The sequence below is a fragment of the Micromys minutus genome, assembly GCF_963924665.1.
Source record: "Micromys minutus genome assembly, chromosome: 22".
NCBI classification, from domain to species: Eukaryota; Metazoa; Chordata; class Mammalia; order Rodentia; family Muridae; genus Micromys; species Micromys minutus.
The window spans coordinates 1,071,172-1,085,000 of NC_137957.1; the positions used below are offsets into that span (position 1 = coordinate 1,071,172).

At 55.0% G+C, this 13,829-nt stretch overlaps 1 protein-coding gene across 3 annotated transcripts; it reads left to right on the forward strand.

Moving 5' to 3' along the window:
- The first annotated feature begins 1,009 nt into the window (after positions 1-1,009).
- On the forward strand, positions 1,010-9,132 carry SLC39A3 (solute carrier family 39 member 3). 3 transcript variants are annotated; one of them, XM_080935550.1, is made up of 4 exons: positions 1,010-1,213; positions 2,729-3,075; positions 3,896-4,207; positions 6,177-9,132. In XM_080935550.1, the coding sequence occupies exons 3-4, from the start codon at positions 3,998-4,000 to the stop codon at positions 6,918-6,920; spliced, it is 954 nt and encodes a 317-aa protein (XP_080791676.1). In that variant the 5' UTR covers positions 1,010-1,213; positions 2,729-3,075; positions 3,896-3,997; the 3' UTR covers positions 6,921-9,132. The 3 variants fall into 3 exon arrangements, with proteins under 3 accessions (XP_080791676.1, XP_080791675.1, XP_080791677.1); XM_080935549.1 differs by lacking the exon at positions 1,010-1,213 and adding an exon at positions 1,406-1,499; XM_080935551.1 differs by lacking the exon at positions 1,010-1,213 and adding an exon at positions 1,513-1,743.
- Positions 9,133-13,829: the final 4,697 nt, after the last annotated feature.

Below are 13,829 nucleotides of genomic sequence, written 5' to 3' on the forward strand. Positions count from 1 at the left end.
GTGTCTGAAGACAACTACAGTGTACTTATATATAATAAATAAATATTAAAAAAAAAAAACATTCTTTGAGGGTGCAATGTGCACGTTCTACAAGGCCTTGCCCTTGAGGATTGATTATAGGGCAGGCCATGGGTGAGGGAGACTGCCATTTGTTTGAAAAATGTAACAACAGTTGCTGCAGTATAAGCTGGACCATTGTCTGTTTTAATATTTGCAGGCTTTCCCCAGGCAGCCAATGCCTCAAAAGAGTTTTCTTTTTGTAACATTTTGAGGGCAACCCGCCCCTTTTTTAGTGCCTGTTGATGACACTTTTGATCTTCAAGGCAACTATGTAGCAAGCAGCCTCTACACAGGCCGGACTCTGGGCTTTAGTGTCCCTTGGTCCCAAGCAAAATCTAGATCTTTCCCTAACTTATCCCAGCACGCCACAGGTAGGTTTCCTGGGACTGCGAACCAGGGTGCAATGGTATCGCATTTATTTAAAAACCTTTCTAGGGTGCTCTTTTTATTTTGAGGTTTTCTTTGACAAGAGTAGCTCTTGAAGAGCCAGAAAAATTGGATGAGACTGAGAAGTTCCCATTTTAACTCTTTTACTTTCGGTTTGTTACTGTTGCAAACTTTTTTGCTCAATACCCGAGACTTTATTGCCGCTTTTTTCTGTGGTCTTCATCCTTCCAACTTACCTTGGGAACTTTTCCAGCGCTGCCCTGACTGCAAGTTCTGACCTTGAGCGCGGCACCAGCCCAACCTCATCCCGCAAGGAAAAGACGCAACACGGCCAGGTTCTTCTCTCAGCAGTTTATTCAGGATTCCTTTCTTGATGCTTTTGGATCGGGGAGCCCCGTATTCAGGAGGCTCTCTCCTTTTATCTTTCCCGCCCGTCCGTCAGCTTTGGTGTCTGTCTTATCATAATTGGTCAGTAACATGGTATGACACAGGCGCATGCGCTTTTGGGGTGTTTACTAGTTAGAGAGGGCGGACACCAGCGCCATCTTAGGGCGCAGCTCCTTGTCCCAAATCCAATACGGCTCCCTACAGAGCACAATAGACTTCTTGAGCTTGAATTTATTCTGACTATCAACAGAGATTTGGTGCACGCCTGTGTCACCTTCTTAAGCCACGAGGAAGGACTTCAAGATCCACACTTATTCAGTACCACGCGACCCTGGACAGCTCCAGGATGCAGGCCGTTTTCCTGGAACCATGTCACCAAGTATGTGTTTCCTATGGAATCATTTGGTAGATGCACTCAAGTTTAGAAAGGAGGAAACTGCTTCCGGAGCCGGTAGGAGTTGCAGAATGATTGACAGTAGTTGCGACCAATAGACTACGGGTATTTTCGAATGGCACTGACAATATCTAATAGACGCAGACGTGGGCGGGGCGTGGGCAGCAGCTCACATCCCTGGGTTTCTCGGCTGGTTCGCTGCGGCGGGGTCCCGACCGCGGGACAGTTGGTGGCAGGTGGCACTGGCTGGAGGCCTGAGGGCCTGTCAGAGGTACAAGAGGGGTCTGGGCAAGGCCTGGGCGTGGCGAGGCCTGGGCGTGGCGAAGCCTGGGCGTGGCGAGGCCTGGGCGGGGCGGAGCCCAGGGGCCTGGCCACCGTGCCTTCCTGTTCAGTCCTTGCTCTAGAGTGAGGCTGCGTGGAGCGCACAGTAGGCGCTCAATAAATGCTTAAGGAAAGACCGACCTCGTCGCCCCGCCATCCCTGCTCTGACTGGCCCGATTTTGAGAGCACCCGAGGTATTCCTATCCCACCCGGTCTTCTGGCATCAATTGGACGCCTATTGTATGCACTTTGCCTTGTGTTCACCGCAGCGAAGGGAAGGACTTCAAGGGAGTTATTTTTGTTTTTAATTTTTAAAAATCGTACTACTTATGTCCTTTATAATACTTCTTTATAACATTTTAATTTTAAAGTTTAACTTAATTTTAACCTTATTTATTTCATCCTAATTTACTTAGTTTTCCTTCATATTTTATTTTCATTTTTAAATTTTATTTTTAAATTTTATTTTTAAAATTTATTTCATGTGTCTGTGTTTATGCATATGTGTGCAGTGCCCAAAGCGGCCAGAAGAGGGGAATGGATTACTTTGAGTTAGAATGGAACCCAGGTTGTCTGCAAAAACAGCCAGTGCTCTCAACTGCTGAACTGTCCCTGCTGCTACTATTTTATTTTATTATATATATATATATATATATATATATATATATATATATATATATATTCATGTCAGTGTTTCTCTTTGTAAGCCTGGCTGTCCTGGAACTCACTCTGTAGACCAGGCTGGCATCAAATGCAGAGATCTGCCTGCCTCTGCCGACCAAGTGCTGAGATTAAACGTATGCATATTTATTGGGGAGGGTGGTGTGGTGAGGAAGTAGGAGGACAGCCTGTGGGAATCCATTCTTTCTTCCCTGTGGGTCCAGGTCCTGCCTCATGCTTGGCACTGGCAGCTTTACCCCATGAGATTTGTCTCATTCTTTTGTTCCATTTTTACTTTATTCTGAAGTGGGTCTTCCTCACTGTCCAGGCTGGTCTCAGATGTGTGGCCACTGTCTCGCCTCATCCTGTGTACTAAGATAACAGACACATCCCTTTTGACAGTGTGTGTGCACACGTGGGAGCCCAGACATTAGTGCCAGTGTCTTCCTTGACCACTCCCATAATTTAAAATTTTACATATATGTGTGTTTTGCTTGTTTTCATGCCTGGTGCCTGCAGAGGTCAGAAGGGTCACCGGATCCCCAGAGCTGGATTTCCAGGTGGCTGTGGTCCACCGTGTGGGTGCTGGGAACCATCCCAGTTACTCAGGAAAGACACTGCTTTAACCATTGAGCTGCCTCCAGTCTCCACATAGTGAGTCGGGGCCTCCCGCTTGAGCCTAGAGCTGCTGACTGGGCCAGAGTGGCCCCCTGCTTCCACCTGCAAAGTTCCAGGACAACTCGGATAAATGCCATTCCTTTCGGTGCCGTGGAAGGGATAGAGTGTTTGTGACTGCAGAGGGCATTTTGGCCACCACATCCACTGAGCCAGCTGTCGCCTTTGCCAGCTCTGCACTGAGCCTCACGGTGGGTACCAGGGACACACCCGGGAGCAGGAGTCATGTGGTCTGCAGGAGCCCCTCCCAGCGACAGACTATAAAGACAGGGGTGGTCTGTGTAAAGCCCTGGGGCTGGCACAGGCTTGGCAGTCAAGACTGGTGTGAGTTGAGCTGACACCAGTCGTGTAAGGCCTAACCCTGGAGTACTGGGTTGAGATTCTGTCAGGTCAGCAACACCAGAGGCTGGGAGCCATCGGCGCTTGTGCTTAACCTGGGCCCTCAGCTCAGTTTCCTGGGCCCTGCATGCATGTGTGTCTGTGTATGTGTGTGTGTCTGTGCTCGTGTGTGTCTGTGTGGGTGTGTGTGTGTCTGTGCGTGTGTGTGTGTCTGTGCGTGTGTGTGTGTGTGTCTGTGCGTGTGTGTCTGTGCGTGTGTGTGTGTCTGTGCGTGTGTGTGTCTGTGCATGTGTGTCTGCATGTGTGAGTGTCTGTGCGTGTGTGTGTGTGTGTGTGTGTGTGTGTGTGTGTGTGTGAATGACTGTGTGTACTGAAAGCCAGAGGTCAGCATCCAGTGTCCTCCTCAGTTACCCTTCACCTTGGTTCTGGGGTCAGGGTCTCAGGAACCTGGAGCTCACTGGTTTGTTGTGGCTGCAGCAGGCCCCAGGCCCTCACACTTTAGCACAAGCCCATCCCTGCCTGTGCCACTTCCCCAGCCCCTCCCCTTCAGTTACACAAGTGTGTGTGTCCATGTCCCTAAGTCCTAGAGTAGAGTAGCAGGCTCAGCGTGGCCAACTGCTCACCACCACGGCTTAGTGATTACACACCTACACATTCGCCCTGTCCTCACAGCTGCTGAGCAAGCCATGAGTGCCTGGCCCTGCCACAGGGGCTGTTAGCCCCCTCCGGCTGTGCTTTGGCCCTGTGGAGACCTGTGTGACCCAGGCAGCCACCATGACGAAGCTCCTGGTGGCCAAGGTCCTCTGCATGGTCGGCGTGTTCTTCTTCATGCTGCTGGGCTCTCTGCTGCCTGTGAAAGTCATCGAGGCCGACTTTGAGAAGGCGCATCGCTCCAAGAAGGTCCTCTCCCTCTGCAACACCTTTGGGGGTGGCGTCTTCCTGGCCACATGCTTTAATGCACTGCTCCCCGCAGTGAGGGACAAGGTGAGGCCTTGGTGGGGAGCTGGGGGTTTGAGGGGCGAAAGTGCGTGTGTGCACACGTGTGTGTGAAGGCAGAGGCTGGTGTCTTCTGTAGTCCTGTTCACCTCAGTTTCTGGGACAGGGTCTTTTTGAACTTGGGGTTACTGAGGCGGAGGAGACCAGTTAGCCCCAGTGATTGCTCCGCCTCTTCCCTATGCCGTGGCCTGTGCTCACAGGCGTTGCAACTACACCCAGTTTTCCAGGTGGGCTCTGGGGTCACAGCTCAGCTCATCATGTCCATGTGGCAAAGCGTGCCAGCGTCTCCCAAGCTCCATCGGATTTTACCTCAGGTACTCAAGGAAGACAGGGAGGGGAAAGCAAGTTGTGTGACCTGATGTCATCTGCTTCCCTCTGACCTTATACTCACCTGGGCACTGGGCTGTCCCACAGGTGAGCCCAGTGGGCAGTGAAACTCGTGCTCCAGAGTGCACAGGCCACGTGCACTCACTCCATGTCACTCCATGGCTTCTCCCCGGCAGTTCTTGCTGCTTAACAAACTGGCCGATGGCACCTTGACACAGCGTTGCCATCTCTCATGCTTCCTCTGGGTCAGGCAGGAGTCTGAGCAGAGCTTCCTGGGGTCCTCAGGGACCCAGGAGACAGACAGACACTAGGATACATCCTGGCCTATGGTCCCATTTCAGTGTGCAGCTGGAGGTGGCCAGGATCACGCTCTGGCCACTTGTCAGCCTTGGGGCTTATTTCTCAGTGGCTGTGGTTGTTAGGCCCCAGCCTGTCACCATGAGTTTGGCTTCGTGGCTCATGAGAAGGTGACGGCTGTACCTGTGACTGTAGAGTTAGTGAGGGCCACCAGCTTCGTATATGTGAGGGGAGTCATATCAGACCTAGGGGAGCCTGGCCTCCCAGCAACTGCCCTGGCCACTAGGGACTTGGGGGCCTCAGTCCTGTGGCCAGGAAAGTCTCTGTCAAGGCTGCAGTGAGCACAGGAAGACCTGGGGCTGGGGCATCCTTGGCCAGAAGTGACAAGGATTCCTGCAGCTGGGACCCTCGGTGAGACCCCAGCCCAGCACAGCCTACAGTGGCTACTGTCTGTGCCAGTGAGGAGTCTGGGGTGACCGGGACTTGCTCTGTGGATTCTTGCCTCAGCCTCCTCATGCTGGGACCCTGGGCCAGAGTCCCCTGTGCTGGCTTCCTGCATCTGTGGTGTACCCAGCACCTAGCTTCCCTTCTCCCGCGCAGAGCTTGTGCGGAGCCCTCTCTGCACCACCCTCAGGTGTGCACATGGCAGCTCGCCCGTGTCCGGGGCTCCGGGCACAGCTGTCAGTGCTGTCTGTCAGGGCTGCAGTCATCTCTGGGGACGGTCCAGGCAAGGCCAGCCAGCTACCTTCTCTGGTGTTCCTCGGGCGCTGCTTTCCCTTTTATAAACATTTAGTGTGTGTGTGTGTGTGTGTGTGTGTGTGTGTGTGTGTGTGTGTGTGCATGCGCGCGTGCTCGCTCATGTAGAGATCAGAGCCTTTCTGGAGTTGGTTTCTGCCTTTCATCATTTGGGTCCCAAGGGGTTTGAACTCAGGTTGTCAGACTTGGTAGCAAGTGCCTTGACCCCTGAGCCATCTCCCCGCCCCACTCCCCTCTCTCTTCTGTTAAAAACATGATTTTTGGCAATGCTGGGAATGGAAGCCATGCACGACAGAGTTGTACCACACTCTGGCTCTCTTTTTTTATCCTTGGTATGACTTGGGCAGTGTCTCTTTGTTGTCCTATTGAGACAGTCTCTCTGTGTGGCCCTGGCCTGCTTCTGAGTGCTAGGATCAGAATCATGCATTAGTGTGCCCTGCTTTCTGTGCTGTGTCTAATCGCTTGAGGTCGGGTCTCCTTGGGGCCCAGGTAGCCCTGAAGCTTGCAGTCCAACGGCCTCCTGTGTGGCCCTGCCCTGGACGGGAGACCTGCAGCTGACCTGGCCTTGTGTCCACAGCTGCAGCAGGTGCTGAGCCTGGGCCACATCAGCACTGACTACCCACTGGCGGAGACCCTCATGATGGTGGGCTTCTTCCTCACCGTGTTCGTGGAGCAGCTGGTGCTGACCTTCCGCCGGGAGCGTCCTCCCTTTATAGACCTGGAGACCTTCAACGCTGGCTCAGACGCAGGCAGCGACTCGGAGTACGAAAGCCCGTTCGTGGGTGTGGGCAGCCGTAGCCACAGCCTGTACCCCGATCCCACAGCGCACACCCATGGCGCGGGGCTGCGGCTGCGGGAGCTGGGACGCCCTGGGCCACTGCGGCTGCTCAGCCTGGTCTTCGCGCTGTCCGCACACTCGGTGTTTGAGGGCCTGGCGCTGGGGCTGCAGGAGGAGGGTGAGCGGGTGGTCAGCCTGTTCGTTGGCGTGGCGGTCCACGAGACACTGGTGGCCGTGGCCCTGGGCATCAGCATGGCCCGCAGCGCGGTACCCTTGAGGGACGCGGCCAAGTTGGCGGTGACCGTGAGCGCCATGATCCCCGTGGGCATTGGGCTGGGCCTGGGCATCGAGAGTTCCCGCAGCGTGGCGAGCAGCATGGCGTCGGCGCTGCTTCAGGGCTTGGCCGGGGGCACCTTCCTGTTCGTCACCTTCCTGGAAATCTTGGCCAAGGAACTGGAGGAGCGGAGTGAGCAGCTGCTGAAGGTGCTGTTCCTGGTGCTGGGCTACGCCATTCTGGCCGGCATGGTCTTTCTCAAGTGGTGAGCCTGAATCCCCGAAGGACGCAGCACGTCCTTTGCCAGCCACGCTCAAGGGCCGTGGTTCATACACAGGGCGTCCCGGGCTGGTCACCGTTCTCTGCCAGAAGGCCCTACAGACACTGCTTTTCAAAATGTTTTAAAGTTCTTTACCAAAGCCTGTGTGGACATGCCACCTCCTATGCCGTCACCCTCCTGTTTTTGTTGTCACTCTTGAGCCATCAAGAATGGAGCCAGGGGTGGGGACTGCAGATGGGGAGCAGAAGCAACCCCAGGGGTCCTGCCATGTTCTCCAGGGAGCCAAGGCCCTGCCCACCACTGTCACCCAGAGTTTTTCTGCTTGCTCCTGTGTGACAAGTGACAGTTTAGAAAGGAACAGTACATATGGGTCACATGAGCAAGGGAACAGCCCAGATGCTTGCCTGGTCCTCAGGAACAGCCCCTCTTGTTCCCTGGCTCTGTTGCCATCACCAGAGTGGAGGGGCCTCCTCTGCAGAGGGCATGGCGGTGATGCTCCACTCCCAGGATGCAGGCACCTGACAACGCTGGTGCATGTCACCATGGTAATGCCAGCATCTTGGGACAGCCTGAGTGAGGACTCTCCTCTGGGGACATAAGCCTGCCACAGCTCACCAGCTTCCCTGACCTGCTGTCTGTTTACCAGGCTTCACCTCAACATTGCCCCCATGGTGGCCGGATGTCAGGCTCCTCCCTAGTGTCATGTCACCATGGCTAGGTGACCAAAATGGCTTGTCCAGTATGCCCCCTACCCAGCTACACTCAGATCATACAAGGCACAAAGAGACAGGGCTTTGGGAACAGCTGAGGCTTGGGTACTGTCCTCAGAGGAGCCCCAGTGCATGGGCTATCTTAGTGCTGTAATAAACCCGGGTTCCCAGTGAGGGGCCTACTCTGCCAATGGCTGAAGCCTCTCCTAGCAGTTCCTGGGGTTCTTTCCCAAGGAGCCATTGCTGAACCCAATGATGTTGAACTAACCATGCAGGTGTGAAGATGTGTCCACAGTGCAACCCGGGCCTACTGTAGCTCTCTTCCACCCTCCACTTAACTATGGGGGAGTAGCCAGATGCTTCTCCAGCTTCCCTTGGCCCCAGGTGGGCCCCGGGGGGCCACTATGCTCCTGCAGGTGTGGGCTCAGATGATAAAGACTAGAGCCAGGCCCCTCATCAGGCCACCCCAACAAGGAGTCTGCATGTCCCCCATGGGTACATTAAATGGCATTCTCTCCTTCCCAGCACAGCTGTTCTGCCCCTGGGGGCAGCAGCTTTCGGACCTAGAGCCTCCGCATTAGACCTCCAAGTCAGAGCCATCCCAAGTATCACCTCACTGGCAACTGGGGGCCTCTGTGTCTCTTACTGAGAGTTTTAGTTTAGCTGACAGCCCCTGCCCCCAGCCCCAGGAGATGCTAGGACCTGTGAGCTGTCATGAATGGAGGAGGAGGCCTGAGATGCTACAGGGCCCAGGCTGCCCCCACACACTGCCTCCTGTGGGGCGACACAGCTAGACAGAAAGAGAGAGGGCGGTGCGGGTGGCCCTGCTTCACCGCCGATCTGTTTGTAATAACAGCATGTCAGCTTCTCCTATGGCTTGTTTGTGTTCCTGTAACAGAAGTTATTAGTGCAGGCGGGATTGGGCACAGCCAGCTCCTGGCATCCTGCCCTCCCTGCATTGCAGGGACCTGACCGATCTTTGCCCTGCATCCCACCTGCCCAAGGAAGCTTTTCAGCTTGGTAATTTTCAAGGGGCTATGGTGTTCTCTGTGGGGCATTCTGGGTACCACTTATTCCTGCCCCCCCCCCCATCATCTCTGGAGTCCACCTGCTCCAAGCCAGGAGCTCCATGGCTGAGGACAATTGCATGTGTCTCAGGTGTCATGTGCAGTCCTGGGGAGGGGTCCCACTGTGGGGGAGGGGCTCAGGAGGCAAAGGTGCTTGCCACCAAGTGTGGCAGACCCGAGTGCAATTCCAGGGACCCATGTGCTAACAGCTGACTCCTGCACTGTCCTGGTCCCCACAGGTGCTTCGTGGCACACATGCACACTCTCGTGTGCTCGTCCCACACTCCCAGTGTATGTAAGAACAGTTTTTAAGCTAGGCATGGGCATCCACACCTCTAATCCATGCACCAGAGGCAGATGGATTTCCGTGAGTTCCAGGGCTACAGGTGAACCCTATTGCAAAATAAAAAAGTGAACATCTGAACTGGCGGCTGTGTTTTTATGAATAGATGTTTTGCACCACATGGGTCCCTAGCTCTCAAGGAGACCAGAAGACAGCATAGAGCCCAGGCTGCTTGCTGGGGCTGTGTGGTGACACACTGCCTCAGACTAACAACAAAGTACTGGCCTCCAGGTGCCAGCCCATGCCTTTGTTTGGCCACTGTGTTTGCATGTATGTGTGTGTGTGTGTTTACATGTATGTGTGTGCATTTGCATGTATGTGTGTGTGTTTGCATGTATGTGTGTGTGTATACATGGGCTTGTGAATGTGCCTACAGAAGCCAAAAGAGGGCATTAGATCCTCTAGAACTGGTGTTACAGAGCTTGTGAGCCACCATGTGGGTGCTGGGAATTAAAGCCTGGTCCTCTGCAAGAGCAGTCTGTGTTGCAACTACTGGGCTACCCCACGTCTCACCTTGCTTTTTAAGACACGGTCAATTTCATGGAGTCGAAGATTTATCTATACCACCAGGTCGGCACACTACAGGAATCCTCCTGTCTCGTCCTTTCCCCAGGCTACCACAGCTGGATGGAGGCAACCCACTAGCTCTGGGTGCGGGTTCTGAGGACCCAGGCTGTGTGCTCCGTCTCCTGTGTTTGCAAGCACGTACTTTACAGGCCGATCCACCCTTCTCTCCCACCTCTCTGTTGGGGACAGGGCATGGCTTTTTAAAGAGGCGATGGATGTGTAGGACATGGCAGACTCACTTCCCGAGTCCCAGTCCCAGTGTGTCTGCCCTATACAGCTCAGCAAGGCGGGCACGGTACAGCCTCGCACAGGCGCTACTGCACGAGGGGAGCAGGAACTGTGGTTGTCTTCAGTTGCTCCTGCTGCCCAGAGCCTGGCCTGGCATCTATAAATAGCATCATCATGTGGACGGGCTCCTTCCAGTGAGTCAGCCTGGGCTGGTGCCTGAGGAAAACCAAGAGGCTGGTCAGAGCTGGGCAGAGAGGCGCCTCCCCCCCCCCCCCATCTTGGGAGTCCTGGGCAGCCATCAAAGAAAGAAGAAGCCTGTCTTCTAACCCCAAGCCTCCAAACCCAATCCTTAGCGCCCAAGAAATGGGGCCACTCTACAGGTTCATTTTCAGCTACTCCCAGGGGTGATTCGAGGCAGTACTCTGGGGTCTGCAGAGCTCTGGCCTCCCATAGATGGTCTGCATCGAGGCAGTGTAGGCGACTGAGCCACCTTCTGAGGGACTCATTCTTCAGGTGACAGCTTGAGGCAGCCTAGCATGAATGGGCACAAATAGCAGAGAGAGAGCTGGGCCAGCCGTGGAGACTAGTCCAAGCAGGGAAGCACTGGGCGAGCCTGGGGGACCAGAAGAGGGAAGAGGGTGACCTTTAGCTGGTCTAAGTGGCGCACAGTGGCTCATGAATTTAATTCCAGCACTAGGAGGCAGAGGCAGGAGGATATCTGTGAGCTTCTGGTCAGCCTGGTCTACAGAGCAAGACCCTACCACAAATAAAAACGCTTTAAAATTAGGGTTCAGAGAGCTGCCTCAGTAGTTAACAGCTGTTCCAGAGGACCCAGGTTCAATTCCCAACACCTTCATGGTGGCTCATGTTTGTAACACCAGCTCCAGGGGACCCGAGGCCCTCTTCTGATGTCTGAGGGCATCAGGCATACAGGTAAAGCATTCATACACAGAAAATACAAATAAATAAACCTAGAAATCAAAACAAAATGTAAGTGACATTTTGTTTATCAGTTTCTCCATGCGTGGAAATCAGAGGACAGTTTGTTGGAGCTGCTTCTCTCTGTTCACCGGGTGGGACTCAGGGGTGGAGCCCACACTGTCAGGCTTGCCAGAAAGCACCTTTACCCTCTGAGCTTCTCACTGGCCCAAATCCTTAATGATACAAAGTAACTTCTGTTATGTTTTCCTTACAGTGTGTGGGTGGAGCCAGGGTCTCAGCGTGCTGGGCAGGGGGCTACCCTAGACCACATAACCAAAGAATGTGGGTTTTCTCTTTTTCTCTTTTCTTCTTTTTGTTTGTTTGTTTGAGGCAAGGTCTCATATTTTCTAGAAAATACTGAAAATACGTAGCAGAGGCTGACCTCGAACTTCTGGCCCCCTGCCTCTGACTCCAGTGTTGGGATGACAGGCCAACACCATCAGGCTGGGCCTCTGCAGCACTCAGAATGGATCCCATAGGGACCCAAGGGATCAATTGACCCTCCATGCTACAACTCCAATAAAGGGATTCTTTGTGTTACTTTGTCTTTTATTCTTCTCTCCCTCCTTTTCTCCCTGAACCCTTCCTTCCATCACCCACAGGGGTCTCTGTATCCCAGAATGGATTTAAGCTCACAGCCATTCCCCTGCCTCTGGCTCCCCGGTGCGGCTGACATCTTAATCTATGAAGGTCTATGTAGTCAGCTCACACCCTCTCCACCACCTCCTTCTGCCCCTCCCTGATCTGACCCGGGTCACACTTCCCCCCCATTCCCAGTTCTCCCTTTTTGCAGTTAGAGCGACCCCTGACTATGTCTCCAGGACCTCACATGACGGGCCCTGTCACCCACCCGTGTTCTCTGAGGTGCAGGTAGCCACGTGGTGCGCGTGGGTGTCCCGATGCCCAGAGCTTTGCATGCCCCTGGTTGCTGATGGACACCCAGGGCGGGCTTGGCCGTGACCTGGGGCTGCAGCTGCCCGGGCCCGGGTCCCGGCGGGCGGGGCGGGCGGGGCGGGCGGGGCGGAGCGCAGCTGGGGCGGGGACATCGGGACTGCGGCGGCGCGGACAGCAGCGCAGCGGCGGGGACCACAGCGGCCCAGGTAGGCGGCGGGGCAGCCGCGGCCACAGAGGGTGGGGAGGGGTCCCCAAGCCACCATGATCCCTTTGTTCCGGCCCCACCCTCCCGGGCCACGGCGTCAGGCTTTGCTTGTCCCCGGGAGTCCAGCGGTCACCATGGACAGCTCCCAGTCGCCCCACCCCTGCCTGGCCACGCAGAGCATCACTCCGGACCTTCAGGGCCCTGGTCTCCTCATACATGCCCTCTGCAAACTGCCCGCTGAGGCCCGGGTCCCTCACTACCACTCACAGAGCCCTGCACCCTCGTGACCAAGCCCCTCTCTCAGGACTTCTTCCTTCTTCTGAGACCATTTCTGACTCCCAGGGAGCCCCACCACTCCCTTGCGTCCCTGAAAATGCCCATTCTCCATCACACCTCCGGTGTGCAGCCCCTAGATGAGCCACCCCGTTAGTCAGTGCCCCCGCCCCCAGACTCTTCCAGACCAAGGCCTTCCTGGCTTTTTGCACCTGAGGTGGCTTCAGGGTCCCAGGGCCCTGCCCTGTGCTGCCCTGTGGACTGAGAGGCTTTGGCCAGGCTGACCCAGGGCTGGAATGACTCAGACAGGGTGGCCGGGCGCCTCAGAGCCCCCTGGACACAGCAGCTGAGTGGGACCCAGCTTTAAGTCCCTCTGAGACATGCCACCTCTTAGATCTCATGACCTTGAGCAACGCTCTTCCCAATGTAACTTCAGGGCCTCCCCTGATCCCCAAAGGAAGGAGACCTGGACTGCATAGCACCCTCTTAGTCAGGGGCCCAAACATCAGCATCCATCTAGTGGGTATTCCTCCTGGGCACTGCAGCCCCCGGTGCCCACCACCAGAAGGGGTTGCATTGAGGGGTACATGCTCCACTTCCATTTGCCACCATAGATCCCTCAGGGCAGTGGGGTACACCCCTCCCACTACCCACATTAAGGCTGTCAGGCTGGGGAGCAGTCCCATGCCAGCATATACCCTGTGTAGAATCTGGGGACACTTGGAGTGAGTGTTCGGCTGGAGAGTTTTGGGTGTCACTAGCTAGTGTTGGCTCCAGTTGTTGCATTTTCCTTTTGTTTAGGCACATTCGAGAATTCTGACTATGCCTTCAGACCCCGTGGAGGGCACTCATCCTCACCCCAGACCCCAGCTTGCCATAACTGTGGGGGCTCCTTGGAGGCTGGGCCAGAGACACCCCTATCCCAGGCTAGGCCTGGGTGCCTGTCATAGAAGAGAAAACTGAACCCCGAGGACACCGCCACCCCTTCAGTGTCATAGTTTCTAGTTGTGACTCCAGAGCAGTCCTTGGAACCATGTGCGCACCATGCTGGGGAAATAGCCTGAAGTGGGGGCGGGGAGGACTCCATCTGAGGGACACCAGCAGTGGGGACAGGCCTCTCTAGTCTCCCCTCGACACACATCCCCTGCCTCTGCTACTTTAGGAGTCCACGTGCTGCGTGACCCTGTGAGACCCATGAACCTCTTTGAGCAAAGACAGGAGAGAAAGCCAAGGAATCCCTGAAAAGCCAGGAGTTGTGCTGAGCACACGGCGGCCTGAGCAGGAAGCCAGGCTTGGGCATAGGGACAGGGAGTCCCACGGAACGCCAGGGCTCTCGGCTCAGCCTGGGCTGTGAGCTCCCATGTCCCAGGAACCGCTTTTAGGGACTCTGCTTCAGGATTTACACATCCGATTCCTGGATGTCCCCAGTGTCAGGCCAGAAGTCAGTCTTCATAACACGCAGGGTGGAGACGCTGTGCTGTGCTTTTGGCATTTCTGCTCTGATGGGGGTTTTCAGGGCTCATATCTGCTTTACCCTCTTGTTTTTCTCTTTGCTTTTTTTGTTTGTTGGTTGATTGGTTTTTGGGTTGTTTGGAGACATGGTTTGGGCTGGCCTCAAACTCACAGAGCT